This window comes from Synchiropus splendidus, chromosome 18 (assembly GCF_027744825.2).
Source record: "Synchiropus splendidus isolate RoL2022-P1 chromosome 18, RoL_Sspl_1.0, whole genome shotgun sequence".
NCBI lineage: Eukaryota > Metazoa > Chordata > Actinopteri > Syngnathiformes > Callionymidae > Synchiropus > Synchiropus splendidus.
In genome coordinates this window covers 13,173,099-13,199,898 of record NC_071351.1, presented here as the reverse complement: position 1 = coordinate 13,199,898, position 26,800 = coordinate 13,173,099, and the positions used below count along the sequence as shown (strand labels likewise).

The following is a 26,800-nucleotide window of genomic DNA, read 5'->3' as shown; positions in this document are numbered from 1 at the left end:
CATGTTGGTAATGAAGTAATGAAACCAAGGATGTTTACTCAAACATCAACAAGGCCATGAAATCACATGACCTCTCACACACGCTGTGACCAGCACACAGAGAAACTTACCACTGATCCGTATTTGTAGATGCACATGATCTCGATTCCTGGGAAAAGTCAGAGGAAAGGACACAGACATATGCAGTCACCAACATACCGCAGCAATTATCCTGCGAGATGTGTAACGTAGCTGAGAACAAAGTAAAGCATTACACATGTGCCTTGCCATGCAATGGGAAATGGAGAAGTGCACAGGCTAATGGAAACTGAGCCATCTCGCCTGGATGAGATTACATTCAATTGAATAATAGCCTGAGCAGGCACCATGACGTACTCAGCAGGTGTTAACATCTGCTGTGTGTGTGTGGCGAACACAAAAGAGCTGTTAAAAGTGGAAAATTTAAGGCTCCTTAATTAAAAGACGGGTGGTACCGTGGGGATCCGCGTCCACCAGAGCGAAGATGGGGATGTGCAGCGTGTCCCAAAGCTTTCTCACCATCAATCTGCTGTTCATATCTGGCACACCTTTACCCTGGTACACACAAGTACACCTGCTGAGCTCTCCACAACAACTGCAGCCACGAGAAAAAACAGGCTTTCTACCGCAGAAAACAAGAAACATACTGTGATGATGATGCAACGGGAGAGTTTCGTGCAGAAGTCGTCGTCAAGCAGCCTCTGAAAAGTAGCATCCTTCTCAACTATTAAGACAAATTTAGCTGATGACACAATATCTGGTCGAGGTCAAGACATTTTCACTCATTTTGATGGATCAAACAACATGAAATTTCTCTATCCACCAAAAGATACCCTTGATGCCGTCAACATTTGACGACACAGCCACAGCCTGAGAAACAAACAGAAATAGTTTGTCATCGAAAAATGAACAGAAATGCAAGATTTTGTCTGGATAGCTAAGGACAGAAACCATTTCACTCACTGCTGCAGAAGAGCTGCAGTCAATTCTTGTACCATCCTCTTCTCGGTAGCAGAGATCACCTGAGATTAACCCTTTGGCCGTCGCCAACTAGGGGAAAACATATATTGCTTGATCACAAAACTAATGTGGAATCTAAATGTATCCACACAGCTATTTAAATGGTAAATACATTTACACAAACTGTGCAAATAAAGAAAGCCGTGTGGCCAGACTCACCACATGTAGAGACCTACGAGGGACCATCAGCATGCAGGCGGCATCGTCCACAATATTGTCGACAGTACTTTGAGTTCCAAATAGCTGAGTATCATTGTAATAGATATCTCTGGGGGGCGAAGCAGTGATAAAAACAGCTGTTTCAAAGCTGAGCTGATCAACAATGTGGTTTCATCTGGTACGAGGGTGTGAGATAACCGTTTAGTTGCATAGGAATTGGTCTGCACGAGTCCATAGATGATGGAGAGAATCCTGAGAAATTGTGCTACGGAAGAGAGAAAAGTGAAATATGAACATGATTAATTTGGACCCGGCGTGTTGTCAAAATGATGCATGTTAGAAAACATCAGTTAAGAGGTTGCAATGGAAACTCGTGTTTTAGATTATGCTGTCTGCACTGGACAGCAGTCCTGGACAGCCTCTTGCAACACGTCCTGTCTCAGCAAATTTGTCGAAAAAGAAAGCCTGACTTCTTGCACACATGCTCACAATACAAAGCAAAAGAAGTTCTGAGTAATGCAGAATGTGGCGATTAGCAAAATATGAGAAACCTCTCACCAAATTTAATGACACCGTTTGGATCATCGCTTCTGATCGTGCTGACGGAGCAATCTGGGCTCATCTGAAGGCCAACTTCACTTTGAAAACTGAATGAAAAGGAAACGGCATTTAAAGAGAAGTACGTCAAAGAGATGTATGTAAACGACTGCTTTTTTGTGCTTCAAAATTCTGCTCGGCCAGATGTGAGCAGTCTTTAAAAAAAAAAAAAAAAAATCCCCAAGGGCTACCTGAGGAAGGCCTCCCAACTCCCTCTGTGAAACCATTGGCACTCAATCTGTTGGATTTTCACATTTTAAAGAGCTGAGTGAGAATGTGTTTTAAGCCACGGAATGGTTTGATCCCCACCAGGCAGTTCTCTTTGTTCTGAACATGAGGCTCCTACCAACTGCTCACTTTAGAGCCCAGTCCTTTTCAACTCTACACTCTCATCTCATAACTACAAAGGCATTTATTTCTTTTCATAAGGACAGCCTTTCAAGTTTTAAATCTCAACACCTGATGAACAGTGAACCGGTGAGCGTGTGTGGCCTGACCTCTGAGAAACGTGTTGGGAGACGCCTTTTACAACAATGCATTTTATGTTCATCAAAAGTATCTCAATTGTTTGATAGAAAACAGACTTATTCCACCACAGGCTTCTAAAATGAAGATACCTGACATTGGCCCAGCTGGATCGCACCGGCACCGTCAGCACTGGAGCTTGGTTGTTGGAGAGACTTGTGATTATTTGAAGAATAACATCTTCAATGCGATGTAACACTTCCATGCTGCAGATGAAAAACCTCACATTATCTTTGGGAATGATGTATAAATTGAGTCAGAATACAATTGCATGAGGAATTAAAGATCAATGCAATGAGAGCAAGGAACACTTCCATGTTAAATAATCCATCAGTTTAAAACATCTTAAAATCACTTTTTGTCATGCTAACTCAGCATCACAACAAAGACTGAACAGTAACTCAGTATTTTACCTGCTGATTTCTTCAACAGAGTTCGTCATGAGTTCAGCATCTTTCAGCAACAGGTCACGAAACATGTCGATTTCGTGGAAGAGTTCCGAAGATCCCATCCTGAAGCCTGAGTGGATGCTTTGTTTATCAGCTGTAGAAATGCTGCAGCCACAACAAGTGTTACTGAACAGTCAATTTTGTCGATGCATTTACGTTAATTCCAAAAAATACGCGATTCAAACCGTTGCTCAAAAAACATAAAGTAAGACTTGATGGGCCTGGAAAGTTTTTTTCCATTTGAAAGGAATGGCAAAACAACTTAACGTTTTGTTTTTAAACACAATGAGGGGAATTTAAAGCTTCTTCCATTTAAACCAGCGAAGGTGTGTGGGCCAGTCTTCATGTAGAAAGGTGGTAAGCTGTCACCAGGGTGTTAGTAAAATCCCCATTAGCCCCATTCTGCACCCAGTAATGACATGCTTTATGTGTGCGTACTGGCTTGCTGCTGCCCAAGTGTGCTCCAGGCTTAGCTCAACAAATGCAGCAGGTTTAAAGCTTGAAAAGTGGACACAACTATAAATGGAGAAAAAGTTTCTTTTCCAACTAAGCCAAATCCCCCAAATTGTTCTGTGGTGAGACGGCCTCAGTCATAATCCAATATGCATAATAGTTAAGAACTTAGTCATGGCAAGTTTTAGATCACCAAAGATATGTTTGGCGAGTTATATTCTTAGTTTTCAAAATTCGTTTGTACATTTGAATCTCTAGAGACCACTTTTTTTTTTTATTTAGCTCACAGAAAGCTGCAAGACCTATAAGTATGTACACTGGTTTTGATTTATTTATTTATCAATGAATGCTCCCATTTCATCAGATCATGGTCAGAAGATCCTGACCTTTAGGAATTGTTGGCAGGCATGCTGTGTGAGCTTTGGACGGCACTGCAGCTTTTTTTCCACAGTGTGAAAGCCTGATCGGAGTGTGTGGGAGCTGGGATCTAAAGAGAAGAGGTCCGTGCCCCTGACCTGACCCTGAATATTTCCTAATGTGCAGCTCTACCCAATGTAGCACTTTCCTTTGAGTGACTTTGACAAGCTACTTCCGTGGCCATGGCTTTATTTCCAAGTAATTGCTATCTCTAAGTGATGAGGGACAACCTCACAGTCAAACGGAAAAAAAAAAAAAATCTAAACGTGGAAGTCCACAGATCGCAGGGGTCCTTTCTCTCGTGTTCCAGAAAAGCTGAGACCCCTGCTGTTTCTTTGGCCCAGGAGAGACTTGTGTCGAGTGTGAGGCCCTAACCTGAGGAGACAGAGTGCAACGAGTCATGTGCTTGTCTTGAGATGAGTGTTTGTACTGGCCATGGGGGGAAGTCAGGGGCTGTAGGGTCAGATGAAAAGTGGGGGCGAGGGGTGGGAGCACCCACTGCAGGTGAGGGGGATTAGCTGCAGCTAGAGGCCCAAAGAAACTAAATACAGATCTGTCAACCTAATCCTCACAAATAGAAAACAGAGCTGGGCTTCCTTAACGATCCACATAGTTCAGCACATGCACCTCTGCTACTCAGCCCCCCCACTTTCCACCTCAGGCTTCCTCTGGTTCTCATCAAACTTTTGCCCAGGACAGTCTGGTAATGCTCCCTCCTCCCTAATGGCTTTTCAGGCCTGAAGTCCCTAAAGAGGATGTGACTGATCACCAGCAGCCATCTCTGATTGACACGGCGCAAACACAGAGTGATGAGAGCAAGAGTCAGGGCCTTCTGGAGACCAGAACTACCTCTCTTTATCTGAGCCTCACACTTCATTAATGGACCCTGATAAGTGAAGGGACCCGGATTAGTGTCAGGCCTGGTGCTGATGGCACAGGTGCCTGCGTGACACCCAGCGTTAGATAAGCAAGCCGGGAGTGATCGAGGGCTAAACAGAAATTAAGCCCGACCTAAACGTGACAACAACCATGACCGATGAGTTTTCAATGGACCACTGGGAGTCATGAATCACAGCCACAAGCATCAGCAGCACCATGGGATGAGCTGAGGCCAGACAGATGCTACGAGTAGATTCATGGTGGATATATTTAGTGAACGTAAGATTTAAACATGCACTTTTTTCACCTTTTAAATCAGTCACTGACCTGTGATGGAAGATTACAAAAATAAATCCATTATACATGTCAGAATTCCATCAATGGTCAAGCCTGCTTCTCATGGCAACTTCACGCACACACCCACGTTTTCATTTTCGCATGTCCCACAGCTGCGTTTCATATGGCCAAGAGGCCCCACGAAGTGTGAGACACCAGACGGGGAACATTTGCAGCTCCACCTGGTTGAACTGATTTAACAGGACGTTGGTTTGCGCTCAGCACACTGTGGGGTTACGGTGAGAAGTTGGACATGGAAAACGGGGAAAAAATGCACCCCTACCGACTCTAGCCTTGGAAGAGTGAACTTGCACTGCTTCATTTGAGGTTCAGTTTACATGAAAAAAAAAAAATGAAACGTTCAACCCTCCGACATCGGCACAAATACATGACCTGCTGCACAAAATTTTGCCTCTCCATGCCCCCACCCCCCCCAAAAAAAGGATACACATTACTTCATTGAATATCACAGAACAACATGAAGATGTTGTCATGTGAACTGCTGCCAAGTGCACAAGTGTGTGGTCTTCTTCAGGGCTTAGCGTCATGCTTTAACCTGTTTGCTTGTAGCAGGGGAGTTTGTTTGTACAGGTTCTGCTTAGATCATGGTGAAAGTGTTCCCACTTAACTGCCCCAGGGAAAATTCTCTGAATGATAATTGGTAACAGCAACTTCACTGATCATCTTTCTTAGTGGCAACTTCAAAGGGCAACATAACATCTTTTTTTTTCCAGTTTCCTGTTTTGTGATCTGGTGAAAACTTAAAAACAAATACACTCTATCTATAACACAACAGCTGACTGGGAAGATGATGCTAGCCATTCACTGAACGCACCGAAGTCAGTTATGAAATATGACGGATCACTCAATGCACCACAGAACATCACACGTTTCCTTTCACAGTTGGTACTGCTAAAAGAAAAGAAAGGCTGGTGCGGTTAAAACCTTAGCACAATCAGGACAGGATGATGAAAAGGATTGATTCATGATTGTTCTCTGCAGATGCAGGCTGATGGAAGAGACTGAGTCAGCCATTTTTGGCGCACCTACTTCAGCTGAGTCGAGGATTTGTAAGACGAGGAGTTGCAAGACAAAAATCTAAAAAAAATAATCTGCTTTGTGAAGTTGATTAATCACTTTGAGCACTCACAAAACACATGTTTAATTTTACTGGTAAACACCTCCATTCCACACACAGCTTTTCTTATCGAAACACTCGGCTCACGTACTTCTGCCTCTGCCAGTGCCCACTGTTTACTGGGGCTGTCACCAGGCCTATGGAAGCCTAAACAAAGGGGGGTCTGTTCCTTTTGTCTTGCCCAGGATTGTCAATTCCCTCTCAGGGCACAAACACAGCTTAGGGCTGGGTTTTTCTGGTGGAGCACCTGGGAGTTCGACCTCAGCAACCCTGCTGCAATCAAGCGAAAGAGCAACTACAATGAGCAGCGAATGAGAAGAAAGCAAGCAGGGAAAAGATGGAGTTAAAACTGAAACCACAAGCCTTTTAAGTGGCCATGTTGGGAACCTGTGTAATGTAAACATCTCTGGCCATTAGCTGATTCAAACCAAGGCCCCAGATAGAAATGTTTATATGTTATGAGCTTTTACTCAAAGGCTATTTAAAAACAAAGGCAGGAGACATTTACAGTAAGTATTCCGGCAATTTGCAGCACTCAAGAGGTAAGGTATGCCTGTAAAGACAAAGTACAATGAAGAAGAGCAAGGCTTTTTCCTCCCTCCCTTTGTTAGCCAGCCATCCTGCAGCCTCTGAGTCACTGATGTTCCATATCAGTGTCATAATAAAAATCACCTGACAAGTCCACCCCTAATACTCTTCTTGAAAGCTGGACCAGTTAGAAAAAAAGTAGGCACGTGTCTGCTCAGCTTGGAAAAATCCCTCAGCCTGTGTCCACAGGCTCACAAAAAGGTCAGAAATGCTCCTTAAGAGTGTGGTGTTTAAGAGGTGCTGGGGCCAGTGGGGCAGATGGAAGGATGAAGCAGCTGCCAAACATCTGCATCGCTCCTTGGCTGTCTGTTCTCAGTATGCCTTTGTCACAAACTTCCTGCTTTGGTAAAGAAAAATGCCGGCTCACGAGAGCTGCAAACGTATTGGTAGTGGACCCACTTCAGACTTAAAAAAAAAAAAAAAATAGTCACGTTACTTTCCAGTCCATTCAGCAACACGTAAATTGGCAAAGGATTTTAATTTACATAATTATTCAGATTTTATTCCACACAAATGTAGTTATTTTCATAAGCATTAATTTATCATTATGTGAAAAAGTGTGCAGCTGATTAAGGCCACCCTTATTTTAAGTGATTTAAAATTGACGTGAAGTAAAAAAAAAGTGAAATTGAAGTGTTCTTACAAAAGTGCTGCTATCATTTGTTTTTGTATCCGTCTTTCTGCTCCTCCCAGCCTGCACTCAAAGCGACACACTTTGACACACATCCTCAGCTTCCTTCTCTACTCCAGAAGACCGCAGGTTGTGGAAGAGGACCACGTCCGCTTAAGAGAAAGGACTTGGACGTTAGGTTGATGTTACCCTCGCTCGAACCCCCCTCAACATGAGGGGGTCTGACTAATCTAGGACATCGAAAAGTTGTGGCTAAAACGTTTGTATCCATTCGCCAAAGCCGCGCGGATCGGACCTGAGCGTAATTACGCACGCCTCGCCATGGCGCTGATAGTGGACAGACATGCTCCGGCGTTGCTGTTGGTCTGGAGTTACTGCGTCCTGGCGGATTCGGCTTTCACGAACTTTACTCTGGACAACGAGTTCCACTCAAGTTTCATCCACCGGCGGCTGAAGAGTCAAGAGCGCAGGGAGATGCAGCGCGAGATCCTTTCGATCCTCGGGCTGCCGCACCGGCCGCGACCGCACCTCCACGGGAAACACAACGCTGCTCCCATGTTCATGCTCGACCTGTACAACGCCATGTCCACGGAGGGGGACGAGGACAGATACTCGTACCCTTACAAACCCGTCTTCACCACCCAGGGACCCCCGATAGCCAGCTTGCAAGACAACAACTTCCTGAACGATGCGGACATGGTCATGAGCTTCGTCAACTTGGGTAGGATGCACACTTCAACCATTCATTCGTCTTCTAAAGAAAAGTTTCAACAAAAATACCACCGTGACACATGTGCGACTGCCACTGCAAATGTGTTGATAGGGTTCATATCAGACTTTCATTCAAGTTACTCGCACATGGCTTGCTTAATTAGTGCTGTCCCATGCAATAGGTAAACTAAGCAGCCCCAAAACTAACATTACATTTAAGATTTATCTGCATACATTATGGCAAGATCCGCCATAATGAATTATGCTCTGTTAACATCTCATTTGATGCACAGTCACGCACACTGACTCAACTCTGTTTTCACTATAATTTTAGAGACACGTGCAATGGCTTTGTAACCAGCGACCATGTTGCTGCAACAGAAGGACAATGTTTCAGTGCAGACGTATACAGCAATTTCCTTGAAGCGGTACTAGCTCAGAAACTCAATATGCAACACAGTTGCATATTGTTGGAAACACTGTTGAGATTTAAACATTTCATGGAAGGTGACGCAGTGATTGTGATGGAAGATGACATTTATGATCTAGTCAAAGCAATTTAAGGAGCAAGTGTGAGACAGAAGAGCATCTTTAACAATGTGGGAGCGACGGATCTGATGAGAAAGACACGAAGGCCGGATAAATGTTTGGCAAGTAGCATGAGTGATAACAGCTTAGTAGTGATACGAGCCATTCATAATCTTCTGCACAGCACTGTGGCCGCTGATCAAGGCGCTTTCAAAGAAGTGATCCAAGGTCCATAAGTGAAGGATTTGTGACCATGTTGGGATTCAAGTTTTTTTTTACAATGCTATGAAAAGCGCCAAACAAAAATATGTGCGCAGTTATAAACACGAAAGCCACATTCCTTCAAGTTTTCGTTCAAACAGCTGTGCAACAGCTAATGTTCAGGTGCCGAGGCTGCAGATGATGGCGCAGCCTGCCGCTAATATGTCAACCATGTGTTATCTAAAGAATGAGTAAGTCAACAGCAGACGGGGATCAAAGTGCGCTGGATCCTCCCTTCACTTTGATTTGGACTGGAGACATCCCTCGGAAAACTGCACCGCTCGTTGAACATCCAAAGACAACATTCATCCTTGTATAACCTTGTTATCCAATGCCCAACTTGGATTACTGCAGACCATTCATGTCCCTTACCCTTGAAGACCGCGTCAGCAAACTGCGATAAACATGAACAACACATTGGATTTGCTTAGAAAAACAAAGGCCATCGGTAGAGTATCATTTCATGGTCAGAGTTTTGAAGCCTATATGCAGTCCTGCAGGGATTTTAGGAGTTTACATTCAGTCCTGGAAAGATCATTGTCAGAGTGTCTTGGCAATAGAGAGGGAGGTGACACTGGTTCCTTTGACTGGACCGTGTAATTACTGTGGGAGCTGCTGCATTGTGACTATTTTTGACAGGCTGTGACACAGATGCATCTGACCACAGAGACTTGAGAAGTCAAGGGCTTGCCAAGTGAAGGGCCTGGCCAAAGAGAAGGGAGAAGCAGGACAAAGACGTGTCACACAAACACACAAAAACCTTTTATTTAATACGGTTAATAAACGTGTTCAATTCTATGGCATCATCTTCCTGGCACAAACCCATCGTCTTGGTATCCAATTATGAAACATGCTTTCGCCTGCTTCAAGCTGCCACGTGTGTTTAATGTGGGGTTTGTCTCGTTCGAGTCTCACGTGACGCCAAGATGACTCATTCTAGGCACCATCGGACAAAACAGAAGATAAAGCACCGTATTATTAAGCCCTCACAGGAGTCATTGCTATTCAATGGAGTGTACTGCAGTTAGCTACACAAACTTTCTGAAAGCTCAGGATTACTGAGAAGCGGGTAGCACTAGCATCCCACTGTTTAAAAAGGTGCAACTTGTGACAACAATGGAACTGAGCGTACAGTCATGAAATTGCAAAGAAGAGTCCATCAAGCGGGATCCATAACAGAAGGGTCAGATTAGGGTCAAGGAAGTAAGTTACAACGAGACATTGTAGGACATAACAATCCAGCTATGGAGCAGGGCACTTGCTGAATGCATTACGCTGGTTTGGTGGGACAAATGAAGCCGATTGTACTGTTCCATTTCCTGTGTCTAACCTGGGCCAGAGAGTTGTGGTTAGTGTTTCCAAACCTCTCTACTGTTGCTCATTCTTCCAGTGTGTTTGTCACAGTGACTCAGTCAGTAGCTCCATTCAATAACACATGTAGGTTGTTAAGCAAAAAAAAAAAAAAAAAGCCAAACTTGTATTGGATAATGAACTTGAAACATAATCAAATCAAACTCATGGCCACGGGGCCAAATCCAGCCAGCTCATGGATTTCTATGTGGCCCGCAAGGGCTTCAAAGACATGGGAGTTGGCTCAAGATTAAATTAAAAGAACACCAAAAAACAATCCTTTGCAATGCCAATTATTGTATTCTGCGTTCTATTTCAATTTTCTGTTATAGTACCAATAAATATGCATATTCAACAGCTAACCCTTTGGTTGACCAAGGGTTAATATCATTGGTTAAAATTGGTCACATTCTGAATCTGCACAGCAATGATAGATTTTTCATGGAGAACTTCAACAAAAGTGGGGGTTTTGTTCCTCACAGTTCTACCGGGTTCACGAGCAGCAGTTTTCCACTCGTGATTGACACCATGCAGAGCTGATGTGTTTGTGTCTGAAGTGTGACAGAGATCAGTGGAGGTTGTTAGGGTGGGTGCGGGCTTTTGAGACAGACCCCAGGCCAGAGACCTCCCTCTCTCTGAGTCACTTCATTTAAAAAGCCCAGCTGTGTAAATGGCTTACGGCACACATGCAGAATGTACACGGCTACCAGCAAAAACACAGGTCACCGGCGATGCTGGGTGTGTGCCAGACGTGCCACGATAACACTTCAGTGAACATACTTAAAAGGGCACCACTTGTTCTAATTGAGCACTACATTTCAAATATTTTCCCAAAAATGCTCTCTTCTGTATGAACCTGTAACCCCTGAGTATCAAGGCATTTCCTCTTGGACACCTTCCAGCTACAACTAACAACTATCACGACTGGTGGGCGGAGTCTGCCTCACATTAAACTCAGAGCCAGACCCCACGTACCCAAACCAAACTTCAAGTATCCACTTAACGGTCCTGAGTAAGGAGTCATGAATGGGATGTTTGCCGCCCCGGGACTAAAACGGAGGCATCATCTCCACCTGTGTTTGTGTGGGAGGAACGGTTTATGGCCTTTTACAGTAAAAGAGTTGCCATCAGATATGTTAGTCACCGCTCCCCTGCTCGAGCCGGTCTGGATTCGATGAATGTGGGAATGAGATGGTTGCAGCGGGGTCACTCTGTTTCGTATTAGTTTATATATTAAGTAACTGAGACCAAGACAGATGTTCAGGATTTGGTATCCATCTTAAAAAAAAAAAAACTTCCAGGATACTGAGGCACAAACTGTCCATTTAAGGACTTGCTGCAGTGCTTGTAAATACATGTGGCATCTCAGTGAAGTGCTGCAATTGAGTTCTGCTATTACTTTTCATAATTTCACTGTTTTATTACCTCACACGATATTGCTCGGTGCTGCTAATCTAAAACTTGGTCATAGTTGTATTTGTGACAGCACACACTAATTCTAAATGATTAATAAGTAGGTTACGGGTGATTATGGAAGATAGTTTTGGCATAAGAAAATAAAGTCATGAAAAGTTGCACTCTAAGAAAAAGCAAATGAAATCATAGGTTGCAGCTTTGTCATAAAAGTGATGAGGATTCATGTTTTTCTTTCCAAACCTGAATCAAAATGACATTGCTAATATTCCTCAACAGGAGTCACTTGGCTTGCTTAGTCTGCAGCCATGTACTGGATTGTATTGTATGTGAACTAGCCAGAATGAGGAGCAGCACCTCCATTTGTATAGCTGATAGTCTCAGTAACTTCTTTGCTCCAAATTTGACAAAATGAGTCAAGCTAGTAGGCAAAACTCTGCACAGCAATGATCGTGGTCATGAATGAAGAAGCTATTGGGATCTACTTTTGACATCAGATTAACAGTCTGAGCCTCATAACAGGACGCTTCTCCATGTTACGAGGTCATTTGGATGCCTCATAATTCAATTGAGCAGCCGAGCTGCTTGGAATGTATTCAGCTTCTGAAACTGATTCATTCCTTTTAGACAGTTTCTGTCTTTGTTAATTCAATTCTAAATACTCAGTTGATCAGGCTTTCTTCAAAAGAAACGTAGATGTTTTCAGCAAGTTAATAACCATAACATTCAACATTATGTTGTCACAGTTAATGGTTTTCATGATCTAACAGTTTTGCTTGAGTCAGTGATGGAGGAAGTAATGACCCCCATGTTGCTGCGTTGACGTGACAAGGCACCACTCGCGGACTTGTCAGCTCACCAATGATTTGCCACAATGTTGTCTGCCAACTTTTTCCAGGTTTATCGTGTTGTTAGGGAGGAGGCGGAAAGCAAGATGGAAGAAACTTCTGACTGTTAAATGAGTTCTAATTTGATTTAGCGTTTGGGCGTTCGGTCAGCATTGTGTCACCGGTGTACAAAGTCGCAGCTGTGAGCTTGGAAGCACTTGTGTCACACCACAGTCACGCTACTGGCACGTGTTCCACCGGCTGTCTGGCGAAAAAAATACATCCACGCTTGTCATTTTCAAGCAGATGACTCCAATCATGTGTTTTTTTTAGGGCAAAAAATGCATCATCTGGTTGGTTCTCTCTCCACCCTCTGTGTTGCTTGTCACATTCCTCCTCTCAGCAGGCTGCTCATGGTGCTGAGGCTAATACAGATGTTTCTGTCTGTCTGCAGGCCAAAGCAGCTGTGCAAAGACACAATCTTCAAAAAGTCCCTCCTTTTTGACCTCCGCCATCATGTCTGGTCCTGTTCCACACAGACAGAGCACCAGATTTCCCTCCTCAACTTCCTGCACCAGCAGTATTGATTAGCTGCGCTGGCCTCATCTCTGGGCAAGTTATCATAGAGTCCCAGTAGTGTGCTAGGGTGTTGAGTCTCCCACATTCAGCTCTGCCCCATGTCTCCAGAGGTTCCAAACCTCCAATGCTCCCGGACATAAAACATTTCAACACTTTCTCAAGTTTTTTTTGCGTGTTATTCCACACCCCGCTGAACACACAGAGGGACGCACGCATATTTTTTCAATTAAAATTACCACAAGACAGATGTTGAGGTGGTCATTAGGAGACGGGCCTCAAACAGCCGAACAAAAACTTTTTTAGTTTAATTGAACTGTTTAGACTTCAAGTAATGTGACATTCTGTCGTAGACAACCGGCCAGGTCAGACCTCACAAAAAAGTTCTCCAGATTTCCCGACAACTAATACTTTTACAACATGTGACCACCGAGTGCTTCATGACTCAGTTGGTGCCTTTAAAGGAGCAACTGGTCTCTGACCTAAACACGACAGTAGTTTGTCCTGGTTACACGCTAGAAAATAGCCATCCGAGTCCTGCCATTTTCTGCGACGTTGCCTTTGCATCACTGACCACACTCAAGCAAAAAACACGATCTCAAATCTTAATAATCTTATTTAATCTGATGTTCTCATCACCAAATTGAACCCAGAAAGAAGACATTCCTCCGAGGACGCAGGACGTCCTTCCCTCTCCGTTTATGCAACCACCCTGTACTCTCTTCCTCTGCACCAACAACGTGTGCGCGCGCGCATACATGTCTTCAAGTGCGGACTTGGAGCCAAACACACATCCACTTCGCTAATGCCCCAAAGGAATGTTTCTGGAGCTAATTAGTGTTATTGAGTGCATGTTTTATTGCCTTCTGCAGGACAGGGAGTGAGCAGAAACGCAGGAATGCTACAGTTCCGAGATAATTTTGCCTTTCTGTCAGGTCGTTCCTCATAATCCACTTCGATGTTCACTCTAAATAAAACCGGCGACTGCAAACAAAGCAGCTCGGCCACAGAGTTCAAGTATGACTTAACCTGTTGAATCCAGTTAGCCTGGATATACGTAGCAGATGAAGACACTTGCTGTGCAAGATGATGAAACACGCAGCAGGTGGGACGTAACAATGTGGCCAGTGGTCCAAAGGCCCAGATGTTAGCAGCGGGTGTTCGGACTGTGCATCAGTGATGGACAGAGCGTCTTTCAAATGATTCCCTTCCTTCACTTTTTAATAAAGGCAGCACTTCCAACCCAGTGAATACGGCTTCAATTTACAATACGACTTATGATCATGGCTCACTTTAACCCATTATATATCATGTGTGTAGCCAATTTTCTTTAATCTGGGTTACACCAGCCTTGCGTTATCAGTGAGCTGCAGCATATATAACTCCTCTTTACATCCATAGCAGCCGGTACAAAGCAGTTAAAATGATATAGCAGATGTGGGACCTTTGCTAGATCAACAAATAGTGAAGAATATTGGGGAATAAAACAGATCTGTCTCTTTAGAGGTGTGTCGATCATCACACCAACTGACAACTGTGTTAGAGGCAGAACAATAAGGAAGATGCATATTACAGGCCAAAATACAAGACACTCAGCATAGTCAGAATCATGAATCAAAGCTTTTCAGTATTGGTTTCAGAGCATCGCACTATGAATCAAACAGACTGTGCCCCAAAAAGGTATCACAAGAGAATACATGTCGTCTGTTGAGTCAGTCATTCCGGCATCTTACATCCCAAACAGACCAAATATTGCTGTCATATGTCAATCATGTTCTTTGAAGTAGAAGCACAATCTGGATGTTTTTTTTTTTTTTTTTTATGTGGGCAGTGAGAACTTTGAATGTCTCATAGACCCAATGTGCACATTGTATGTGGATGTTCCTGAGGTCTATAATAAGAGGCGGTGAGGCTGGTCTGTGAGGGAGTGGCTCATGCGGTCCCCAAATTAAAGAACTTTAAAAACAAGAAGACGAAGGAAACAGTGTGTTGCGGAAACGCCGTGGCTGCGGTTGTTGTTTTATCGTGCAGCGAGGAGGAAGTGCAGCTGGTCAAAGTGGCGTGAGCTTCTCACCGCTTGGCGGTGACCAGACTACGTCTCGTCATCCTGTCTTTTCAGCAGATTGTTTTCACTGACATTTGAAGATTTCGCATGTGGTTTCTTTGTTGTCACTATTAATTTGCCCACACGGTTAACATTTTTGGGAACTCTGTGAGATCACAGGCCATCAGCGAAGTGACCGTTCATCTGGACATTGCACAGTTACTGCTACATGTCACACGTTGATCCTAATTTGGATCTGTTGCTATTTTCGGAATTTTTTTTTTTAGTATTAAAATATCCATCAGCTACTTCACATAGAAAAAAAATTGAATGGAATTGCAATACAGAGGTACAATTAATGCATAATTCTTTTCAAAATAGTAACATAACCTTAGTTACTAGTTACAAAATCAGTTCCCATTTTATTTTTAGCTGTCAATGTGCAAATAAGAATATCCCTTTCCAATTGGAGCAATTGTACTCAACGTGGCTCTGGAGGATTATGAAATCAACAGTAAGCAACCACCGGTCCAAAAATGTGTTGGAAGCTGTGACCGGTCATTGGCTTGAAGAACGTTGTAAAAGTTTTCACTTTAGTCGCTGATTGAACGCACACATTTAAAAACTTGCAAACAAACACCAACTACGAGTAAAGTGGAAATTATAGCAGGGAACTCTGGTGAAACCGTCACAGGAAGCAAATGAGGAATTGAGTCGTGAGCATCCACTACAGGGCAATAATGCGGTCATCACCCTCCTGTCACCTGCTGCCCTCAGAATCATACCCCTTTCCTCTTAAAGGAATAAACATGAGCAATGTTCTCCAGGTTTTTACTCCTTATAAAAGCCGAGAGAAAATTGCTCATCCTCTCCAGGTTTGTGGAAACTGTGACTTATTCATTCCCAGTAACCACAACTAAATCCCTGCTGAAGGCGGTGTCACCTCTGTGAGAGACATGAATAAAGGAAACAAAGTGCTCCGTTTCTTACTGGACGACAGCCGTAAATAAATGTGGCATATGCGGTCTCAAGCCACACCACCTAATGTCTGTTAACTCGTACTATGTTAGAAAAAAATCAGCTTATTAATTACCAAAGTCACACACATTAGTACCCATGTCAGAGTCAAGCCGGTTAAGAAATAAGCAAAAGATATGCAAAGATCTACAGACACTCCCTGAAATCTCTCTTATAGGAGCTCATGTGTCATCAAAACTAATGGGCTCCTCTGGGATGTTCGATGCTCACGACAATGAGGTTATCCTTAGAGAATAAAGGGCAAGGGGGTGTAATTGTGGGATTAGGTCTGCTGAGCGCAGGAGTGAGAGTATTACGAGGGGTGAGAGACCCCCTGTCGTGTAGCGGAAGTGTTCCAAGCAGGGCCGAAGGGTGTGATGGAGTCAAACAGACACTTGGACTAATGTGAGCCGTCATATCTGTCTGCTGCTGCTGTAGGGCCTGAGGTGTCGGAGAAGTGTCTTAGGTCTAGAGACGCAGCGGGAACGGAGGAGGAAGGTGGGGAGGAGGGCTCTGAGTTCTGACGGACAGATGAGGGGAAAGGTATTATTTTAAGTAAATGATGATTAATTTTAAATGATTTCATGATTTCTCTTTCCACTGTCTCTTAAACATGGACTCTCTGTTTAATGTTCTATTCTATACTGTACAATTTATATTACTGGCCATATGGACAAAACAATATCTGCATTAGCACAACTGTTAACAGATGTTATTACTTATTTTAAAGAATGTTAAAAAAAATGATAGGCTGTGAGAAAATGGAAGCAAAAGTAAGTGCACTACCATTGTGCTGTGAGGCATTTCATCGTGTTAACACAAATGTTTATTGGCAAAAACAGCTTAGTGAATCATTGGCCTAGTAGTGCCAACGCTTGTTGCTTTGTGGCCAAACGGTATAAAAGCTGTGGCTGCATCATCAGCACTCCCAACGATAAATGCCTGTGCGAACGATTGCCGAGGCAGCAACTGCGTTTCTCGACGGGTGTTTTGTTGTTCTAATTACGCATTACAAAAACCCATAATGATTGTGTGAGCTGGTTCTGACGCACATGACGAATCAATTTACAGTGGCACATGGAAGTCTTTTGTGTGAAGCAGCCACTGATCTAGACATCAGCATTAAAGGTCTTTATGGTAGACGTGTGCATGTTTGTGGTGTGTCTACTCGTTTGTTACACAGGTGGGATGATGGCTACTTACTTCCTCTTAGAGGAAGTCATAAATGCACCCAGTTGCCCTTAACTGTGCCCCTTTCCTGGTCTAATGACTGCCATACTGCCGTAATGACCCATAAGAAAGAATCCGACACAGAACTTTGTGGCATTTTCTAATCTAATGTAGCTATGTGATTCTGAAAAAAAAACAAGAGTCAGTAAAACACTTTCACGGCAGCACCCAGCTGTTCTCACAAACAAAGATGAAGAGCTTTTACAGTAAAAGGGGGCGGCCCAGCCTCCCAAAGACGGAGTAACGGGTCTGGCTTTCCCCCCAGAGGGAGTGCACCTGTGCTGGGGTGGATAAGAAGAAAACATGTCCCAAGACTGGAGAGAATGAAGATGGATGTCTGTGGCGAAAACCTGGAGCGACTGTTCATGAGAGGATTGCGACATTGCTAAACTGTAAAAGCTGGACATTCTAGTTGCTAGACAATAAATATGAACCAGCTATAATCCTATGAGCAAAATTCTATAGACTAGCACAAGGGTGTCTCTGTTGCAGTTCATGCCAGGTGAAGCCAGACAAAAGGCACACAACAAACTTATAGGCTAAAAGACATTGACTGATCCCTGCACCCACGTGGGCTTCGTCAAAGCTCATGTGTTTAGGCAGCGAGTCGTGTGGGAGATAAAATTCAACAGCAATCATCTCATCCATAATACATAAAAATGATCGGTTTAACTTCACTGGAGAAGCATTTGAAAAGCAGGGCTGTATAAAAGGAAACTTTTAAGCCTTTTCAATACCTTGGATGAATAGGAGCTCAGAGTCTCATTGAGGAGCGACTGCCCATCCCTGCTCCATCGATTCACACACAGGCCATTGTGTAACGTCTTTCAACAACTGGATTTAATAGAAACCAAATGAAAGGCAACCAAGGAAAGTCTTCTGAAAAAATGTACACACAAAGCAAGAGGTCAAACTGGGTTGAGGATGATGAGAAATAAACACCACACAGGCAGTGTTGGGGGAACATGCCCTAATATTTACGCATCAAAAACAGCTGTTGGAAGACAACTGCTCAAACACGTTTGGAGGATAGCTAGGCTGACTCATCATTTGTGAGATCCTGAGATTAATGAATTATAGGAGTGCTGTGACAAACAGATGATTAGTTGGTGGAAGATGGACGCCTTCCGTGGCGGGTGTTTCAACAGTGCACAACTGGGGGATATTGCTCTCAAATGGAGATATCCCCTTTACAAAAACAGTTCTTTGCTATATCGAATTATAACCTCGCGTGAGGAGCTTGTGATGAGAAGCAGTCCTTCAAAGACTTCGAAGAGACTCTGCTTTTGAATAGAACAAGTCAGAGGTAGGGAAGCCACGTTCGTCACCTTGTCTAGACACGTGTTCAGATGATGTTACCGTTTCCACCATAGCTGATAAGAGTTTCAGATGATGGTTATGACCGGTACAGCGCGAGAAGCAGTCTGCTTTTTGGAATGCTTCTATACGTCTCCAAGCGGGCAGCCAAGGCCCACCGAAGTGGGAGCAATCGGAGGTAATGATTTTACCGTGAAGCCTCAATAAATCCGTTCATGCAAATCGTCATCCAGGAATAAATCTTTGACCGTCATAGTGTTTATACACGTGCGTGAGGTCTGGCTGACAACTAATGAGTGAGGTGGAGTGAGATGACGAAAGGGAAGGCGTTGACCCCTGGGATGTCCTGCCGGGACCTAAGAGGAGCAGGGTCAGAGCGGTGGCAGTTTGGTGGAAATTTGGACCTTGGGGATGACTGAAAAGATGGAATGGGGAAGGGGTTCAACAGAAAAGGAGACCCAACTCATGAGAACCAGATGAGAAGCAGAATGAATGACTCTCCTGGGCTGGTGGAGTAAAAGAGAGTCTCATAAAGCTGTCAGAGCCTGCCTGCATCTCTCTATCATGGCTCGGCCAGATGCTGCTGCACCTTTTTGTGACTCAATCTCGACAGAAGAAGCAAGATCTGACAAAAGGTCTAGGTCATTGACCACCATAAATGACCATTCCTTCCTCTCTTGTTTACTCTTTTGCAGTTGAACACGACAAAGAATTTCTGCCAGTGCGGAAGCATCATCGAGAGTTTAGGTTTGACCTTTCTCGGATCCCTGAGGGCGAGGCTGTCACTGCTGCCGAGTTCCGTATATATAAAGACTTCATCCATGAACGCTTTGACAATGAGACCTTCCGCATCAGTGTTTACCAGGTGTTGGAGGAACACTCAGACAGGTAATCATTTCATATTGATAAATGCATTAAATTTGATACTGAACACAGGACAAGTCAAACTCCTGATTTGACCATCTGTTCTCCAAGAAGGTGCACGTATTTTTGGAGAGACCAATGTACTGCCTACGTTCCTAAAGGTTCCTGTTGTGCAGATGGAACAACACAGTCATTTATTCCTGTGCCAGAGACTGAGTTGGGTCCATGAATGGACCGGGAGCTCTGTGACACATTATCTGCCCAGTCAGAAAATAGGTCGGGCTCCATGAATGGCCACTCGAAGAACAAGGCGTTTTAGTATCCGATGCTGAAAGGCAGGAGAGAAAATCCAGAGTTCACCGTCCAACAATAGGACTGACTTGGACATGCACTATTTCACTCGCTACTTTTCACACAGTTTCCTTTTTTTCCCGCCACAGCTGCGGTTTTATCCACTCTTTGGCTTCCTGGCTCTCCCACAAAATTCCAGTCAGTGATGGACTGTGCATAGTGTATAAATGGACCAGTCGTTTATAAAGCCATTATTGCCAATTAAGAAAATGAATTGCTCCCCTGGGCCTCACCATCTGGTAGCCCCCACCTCCCTCATTGGGCTCTTACTCAATCTTCTCTTTTTGTTGCTGTTAGTCACAACACTTGGTCTGTGTTTGTCAGTTTTAAACTGTCGCATTTTCCTCCACCATAATGTTGTGGTGGTCAGGTGCCCAACCCTTTTTCAGGAAGCTCCAACCCTCCCTGCCCATTACACATCCATGGAAGAAAAAAAAAAAAAGAATGACCTTTTACTTTGTGAAAAGTTGCTGATGCAAAATCTCAAAATGCACTTGAATGTTAATTTTGAAAATGAACTATTGTATGGTTAGTACAACAGCGGAACACCAGGGGCCTCATTTATAAACAATGACTATGCACAAAGAAACCCTTGACGCACAAAATGTTTCAAAACTGGAAACAGAAGAAATTAAAGAAAATATGTCAGAGTGATTCATATGAATGAAATGATTGGACATAACACAATTCACAAACAAATCTGAATGTAAAACATGAAAAAAAAATTAATGTAAATTTAATGAATAATGATGAGCACTGTTGTCGATCCTCATCCAGCATGTTTGCACGCATGTTTGTCTGCTGCTGTGCACCAGTGTCAGGAAGTGACACAATGCAGGTGCATAGCTCAACAGGTAGCGAGGGCAACATTTTAAATTCACATTCAAGTTGCTCTTCTGTGAAGTCCATCAGGACACGTGAGATGTCCTGCATCTCCACCTCAGTGGAGCAACGCTGACCCCGCTGAAACATCCAGGGACTAAAGCGAAACATTGCTTCACTTTAAACAAAGTTAACTTTGGTGAATGACGTCTAATATCCATTTTACTTATATCACAACATTACCTTGATCTGGTGCATCCTTTGTCATTACACCACTCTGGAGAGGTTCCTCATCATGGCACTTTGAACGTTCATTTGGGGTCTTCCACAACCTTATATCGGCATTTGGTCGGGCTAAATCGCATGCCAACTTTAGGATAGGTTTTGATTGGCTGATGTGCACGTATTCTATTACAAATATTGTTTATTCATTTAAGCATGACCAGTTTTTTCCTGCACTTTCCTCTGCATAGTTTTAAAAAGGAGGCCCCTTGACATTCCCCTTTAAAAAAAAAGGTTGATAAATTAAAAATAAAACAGCAGGACAAAAGACCACGCTCATGAACATATTTCAGACCTCACATATGAAACACCATAGTTATATTGGAAGTATGTTTAAGTGGCTACAAATCATGCACTTATCCTGGAGGTATGAAAATGGTTTACAAAATTCAGAGACAAGCCATTAAGTAAGTTGTAATTCACTAGGATTACCGCCTGATGTCTACATTGATTTGTCTGACAGGGAGTCTGACCTCTTTCTCCTCGACTCACGGGTGATCTGGGCTGCTGAGGAGGGCTGGTTGGTGTTCGACGTGACCGCTACCAGCAACCATTGGGTCTTGAACCCAGGCAGGAATCTCGGCTTGCAGCTCGCTCTGGAAACAGCAAACGGTGAGCAACTGTATCAGACTTCAGTGTGTCCACTTCGAGATTTATTTTACTTTAATGCTAGAACTTACACATAAAGATACAGTGTTCTACTATTTGTTGGAAAGACCACGGTGAAAAATTTACATTTCAATGACCGTTTCCCAGAAGGACCTACGCTTTCCAAGACAACACCAGTTATCTGAAGTTAAAATCAGTTGCTAATTCATGCATCTACTTTAGTGCACTAAATCAGTGTTTTTCAACCTTTTTTGAGCCATGGCACATTTTTTACATTGGAAAAATTTTGTGGCACACCACTAACCAAAAATGTTACAAAATGACACTCTGTATAGTATATTTAATTACAATATAATTTCTCAATTTATTTATACTCAGTCAGTGTGAAACCTGGGCCTGTTTAGATGAACACAAAGCCGATATCCTGGCAGGAATAGAAGAAAGACACACACGAAGCTCTTCTTCAACAGCTCAGGTGCATCACTAATTCTCTTGGAGGAACGAGGCAATCAGCTACGTGTTGCCACATGGACAAATATTACATTACTCTGCCAGCCTTTACAGCACGGACACTGGACAATGACATAATATTTGCAGAAAATTATTAATAAATGTTAATAAAAAAAAAAAAAGTGATATTGGATAATTTCTCACGGCACACCTGACGATCTCTCACGGCACACTAGTGTGCCGCGGCACAGTGGTTCACTGCACTAAATAAACCTCTCATTAACATCTCAGGTGATGCCATTTGGATATGACTTCCAAAATTTAGTTTGATCAGCAAACAGAGACACAGATTTACAGAGCAAAGAATCAGTGTGGAGCTACTCTCTCAGATGAATCAAAAACTCGTCACCATCTCACCCTCATCCTCATTAGAAGGCATGCAAAGACCCTGTGTTATCGCCAGATCTCAGCCTCAGGCAACAGTGAAAGAGGATCACAACAGTGTGACTGAGAACTTAAATACAACAGGATGTTGGACAGTAGCTGGCTAACAGAATGTTTGATGTAGTGGAAGCAGAGTCAGGGTAGGGTGTATTCAGCAGTAGTCTCAGTTTCTATCAAGGATGGAGGGTTGCAAGTGAACATGTAGAGACAAGTAAATGGGACGTCCTGTCGCCAGGAGCGACCAGAAGCTTTGATTTACCACCAGACGCAGATCTGACACACATTCTTGTGTTTGTGAAGACGGGAGACACACGCATTGTGCTGCGCGCACGAACACACCCACGTGCTTCGAAGTTCAGCACTCCGTTTGTTTCCATAATTGCTCGAGAGAAATTTATTACAGACGGCAGACTTCTCAAAAGACAGCATTGTAGACATGTCAGGGCCAACGTCAGGCGCAATAACAACAAAGGTTGATAGTGACATGAGGCATAAAATGAGGTTGTTCCGACTCCTTTGACATGCCAACTTAAACTCTGTCGCCTCCTACAGGTGATAGCATCAATCCCCGGTTGGGAGGGCTGATTGGTCGCAATGGGCCCCAGAATAAGCAGCCGTTTATGGTCGCCTTCTTTAAAGCCACGGAGGTTCATCTGCGAAGCATTCGTTCGGCATCTGGGGGGAACAAACAGCGGAACTCCAACCGCTCCAAAGCTGCGAAGAGCCAGGAGGCACTGCGAGTTGCTAACGTTGCAGGTAAAAACTATTCTATTCATTGGTGCTTCAGGAGGCTGGAAAGACTCAGTAGAGCACAGAGGGGATGGAAATATGTACAGCATTTGTGGTTAATATTATTGAAGTAACTCCACATGGGGATGTTTCAGTTTCTTATTAATTGACTCAAAAGAAATGTGGATGAAAACTAGCGAATCTTTTGCAAATGAATTTATCTCTAACACAGACTCAAGTAACTGAAGTTTAGATCTGACTTGGACCACAGAAAACATTTCTCTGCCTGTCCAAGTGATCTGCTGGTATGGTTTGTTTACACATTCATAACAGAACAGCCGGGGATCCGTTCCCTGTGTAGAGGTGAGGCAGCACAGGCTTCTAGAGCAGTGCACATCTGCACCATGCTAAGGGGCAACCAGGGCCACAACATATGGGTCTGTTTGAAGCTTTGGTTCGAGCAGCGCTTTTAACTGGATGATGAGAAGCAGTCACTCATGATCATTTCCACCCACAGGAACTAATGTACCACAGAGCCCCAAAGGTCACCAGAATATTTGGGGGAGATGCCATTAAACAGAACGCAGCTAGTCATTACAACACGAGACATCGGGCAAAATAAACAAAAAGTGAGAGAGCCGTACTGAATGTGGAACATCTGCTATGCTGTACAAAAATTCAAAGCCTAAAAGAGTGACCCACAGGCAGGATGGCCCACTCCTTTGAAACAATTACCAAACTGCTGCTGTATCTGGAGGTGATTTCCTCCTGCCCTTGTTTAAATGATCCTCTGTTCAAGTCTGTTATTTGTCATCGTTGCCTAATTCGGTTTCTGGCCGCACTAAATAGTTACTGTTGTTGCTAAAACATGCATAAAGTTTTGTGTGTGTGACTTCCTCAGAGAACAGCAGCACTGATCAGAAGCAGGCGTGCAAGAAGCACGAGCTCTACGTCAGCTTCAGAGACCTGGGATGGCAGGTAGGAAAGTATTTCCTAAATGCCAACAACTGAATTCATCAAGTCCATCGCAATAGCCTCTTAACTTGTGCTCAGGACTGGATCATCGCCCCCGAAGGATACGCAGCGTATTACTGCGAGGGCGAGTGCTCCTTCCCGCTGAACTCCTACATGAATGCCACCAACCACGCCATTGTGCAAACCCTCGTAAGTGCCTAACAATGCAATAGAAGGGCATCTTGTTTGTGACCTTTCATTCAGAGACCAGTCAGGAGCTCATCATTGATGTGTTCTCTCTACACAGGTTCACTTCATCAACCCGCAGCAGGTCCCCAAACCTTGCTGTGCTCCCACACAGCTCCACGCCATCTCAGTGCTCTACTTTGACGACAGCTCCAACGTCATTCTCAAGAAATACCGCAACATGGTGGTCCGGGCTTGCGGCTGCCACTAGACGATCCTCATCTTCACATCCAGAAACAAACACGCACACATTCACATTTGTGCTTTCTACTGTGTACACAAGACATTTAAAAGCCTTGATTGCCCTGTTTATCCATGCAGTCAACAATGTCTTGTTTATTTCAGTAATTGTGGTAGATTTTTTTTTGTAGATTTATGAATTATGTCCAATGCGGGTTCTGATCCAAGGAACTCTGGTGTGTACATGTTTGTGTAAATAATGTTTTTTTTAACACTAAACCGAGAGGTGTATTTATTTCTTGAATGTCAGTAGAGTTTTCTCCTGAGCTCAGACACTTCCTGTACACAGCGTTGTCTGAACAGTTTTTCACATGATAGTTATATTTGCTGCCAAAATTCCTAAGTGTACAGAAACGGAAAGGTCATTTTTGTAAACAATATTTTCACTACAGCTGAACTATCGGGCAGGTGACAAGGAGTCAATGTTGGATTTCCTGTCCTCTGCTCAAAGTCATCAGGTTTTTTTTTTCTCTGCTGTCCTATTTAAAAAAGGTCTATTTATTAAAGCTGGCTAAACTGTTCCTGGTTCGATCCAAAATGTTTTACTGCTGAACTGGTACAACAATAAACTGGGAGTAAACCAAAACAACCATCTTGGAGTATCTTGTTTAATCTGGATGAAACGGCGAGTATACACGCCAAGTTGGATGAGGCCTGCTTACATTGCACTTTCTTCTCCTGTGCTGCACAAATATTCGCAGAGATCGTGGCTCCATCTTGAACTTTCTGACCTGAGATCTGCTCCGAGTTTAAAACAAGAGTGAAAACCTTGTGTTATCCTAGGCTGGTGATTAGTGACACGTGTGCACAAGAAGGATTACAGCAACAGGTGGAGGGTTTTTGGAATCCAGAGTCAGGACAGAGTTATATTGACATATTTGAGGCCTCTGGAAGTGCAGGATCTCAATCACCTCTCCAAAATTCAGAGCACTCATATGAACTTGCACCTGTCCAGGCCAAATGTTGACAAAAAAAACTTTCACTTCTTTGTGGTGCGTAAAGCAGTGAAAAGGAACTGCACTGTAGCATCAGTCATTTCTGAATTATAGCTTGGAAATGTTACTAGAGTTAAGCCAAGACATGCAAGTTGAATTGACATGAAGATAATGAATTTACTTGCCATCATTATTGTTATCTTTAATATCTTGGCCTTAAATAACAGAATGTTAAATCACCTAGTTATGAGGAAGACTTACCAAATAAAACAAAAAAGAACACCCCCTAAATATGAAACGACAACCACTATTTAGAACATGGTTGAAAGTTATGACATTGAAATTGTGACAAAACAATCGTGAATTACTAGAAACAGTCATTGAGAATTTGAATTCTAAAAAGGCGAGGAAACCATTTAAATAAAAAAGACGGAACACAAAATAACTGTCTTCTGAAAGAGCTTTTTTCTTTTTGCGTTTAGTTTTTCCACAGTACTTAGGGAAGAAAAAAACATTACGTTAAGTCGTGAGGCAAAATGTTTGTCTACGACGAGCAAAATATATCAGATATTTGTCGCCCTCTGCTGGTCAAAGTCTGAAACAGCTGCCATTTTGTTCAACAAATTTACTTACAACTTTATTAACATTATAGTGAATGGAAACCCACCTTTAAAAAAAAAAAAAAGTGTTCGACCCCTTCCTTTTACAGAGCTGTCGGAATCAAAAGATAATCTAAAACAACTAAAACAAAACTAAACAAGACTACACAAGCGTGAGCCACCCTGAAATATTTTGGCCTTTGTGCAGCAACTCAGCTACACTGCCACATACAAAATAAAACACAAAAAATGCTAATTGAATCAACTGGGGGTATAACACGTATTATACAAATATGGACTGACATTTTTTTACTTCTGTCGTCGCTTGTCGGTCCGTTAGCTTAGTCAGGTAGCATCGAAGCTGCACAACACAGATGCGTCGCCGTTACTTGCATATCAAGGTTCACATTACTGGCATCTGCTTTACATTCTTTGCAAATCGAAGTTGATGGAGAATTCGAACTAGAGTACCTTGAATCGGATGATGGTTCGTTTACGACCGCAGGTGTTTGTCGACAGCTCCCAATTGGTTTTGCCGCAAAAACTAACTCTGGTCACATGTTGCGAAGCTGACCAATGAGGAGTGACCAGCGTTTATCTGAGCAGTTATACGTATTTTTATTGTGCAATATTAGTGATTTGGACATATTTCGGACAAACGTCTCGAATTTAAATTCGCGCATAGATATATAAATAAAATAATAATAGGTGACTGTGCAACTCTGGTTGGGAAAGACCGTCTCTTGCTCAGAGCAGAGAAAATAATCTTGATGAAAATGACTACTTAGGAA

General features: G+C 43.2%; 2 protein-coding genes across 3 annotated transcripts in view; one reads left to right on the top strand and one right to left on the bottom strand.

Moving 5' to 3' along the window:
* spo11 (SPO11 initiator of meiotic double stranded breaks) overlaps nucleotides 1-26,552 on the bottom strand; it is a 28,392-nt gene extending 1,840 nt beyond the window's left edge. The window contains exons 1-12 of one of the 2 annotated variants that reach the window (XM_053848738.1): nucleotides 26,481-26,552; nucleotides 21,277-21,399; nucleotides 2,733-2,873; nucleotides 2,412-2,525; nucleotides 1,756-1,844; nucleotides 1,396-1,462; nucleotides 1,198-1,306; nucleotides 982-1,068; nucleotides 852-888; nucleotides 666-775; nucleotides 474-573; nucleotides 111-148 (exon numbers count right to left, since the gene is read on the bottom strand). In XM_053848738.1, coding sequence (XP_053704713.1) covers nucleotides 111-148; nucleotides 474-573; nucleotides 666-775; nucleotides 852-888; nucleotides 982-1,068; nucleotides 1,198-1,306; nucleotides 1,396-1,462; nucleotides 1,756-1,844; nucleotides 2,412-2,525; nucleotides 2,733-2,830 — 849 coding nt within the window. In that variant the 5' untranslated portion in view covers nucleotides 2,831-2,873; nucleotides 21,277-21,399; nucleotides 26,481-26,552. Of the gene's footprint in view, nucleotides 1-110; nucleotides 149-473; nucleotides 574-665; nucleotides 776-851; nucleotides 889-981; nucleotides 1,069-1,197; nucleotides 1,307-1,395; nucleotides 1,463-1,755; nucleotides 1,845-2,411; nucleotides 2,526-2,732; nucleotides 2,874-21,276; nucleotides 21,400-26,312; nucleotides 26,351-26,480 lie in introns of those variants that run through there. The other variant, XM_053848740.1, reaches the window with a different exon arrangement.
* Nucleotides 7,307-25,039, top strand: bmp7b (bone morphogenetic protein 7b). Its single transcript, XM_053848737.1, has 7 exons — nucleotides 7,307-7,931; nucleotides 19,180-19,372; nucleotides 21,267-21,415; nucleotides 22,859-23,062; nucleotides 23,937-24,013; nucleotides 24,089-24,199; nucleotides 24,297-25,039. The coding sequence occupies exons 1-7, from the start codon at nucleotides 7,532-7,534 to the stop codon at nucleotides 24,444-24,446; spliced, it is 1,284 nt and encodes a 427-aa protein (XP_053704712.1). The 5' UTR covers nucleotides 7,307-7,531; the 3' UTR covers nucleotides 24,447-25,039.
* Nucleotides 26,553-26,800: the final 248 nt, after the last annotated feature.

Excerpts from the sequence above, each read along its gene's own strand:
- bmp7b (XM_053848737.1), top strand. The coding sequence starts at position 7,532 with ATGGCGCTGATAGTGGACAGACATGCTCCGGCGTTGCTGTTGGTCTGG. Across the intron at positions 19,373-21,266 it reads TTGGAGGAACACTCAGACAG|GGAGTCTGACCTCTTTCTCC; the intron begins GTAATCATTTCA and ends TTTGTCTGACAG. Across the intron at positions 21,416-22,858 it reads CGCTCTGGAAACAGCAAACG|GTGATAGCATCAATCCCCGG; the intron begins GTGAGCAACTGT and ends CGCCTCCTACAG.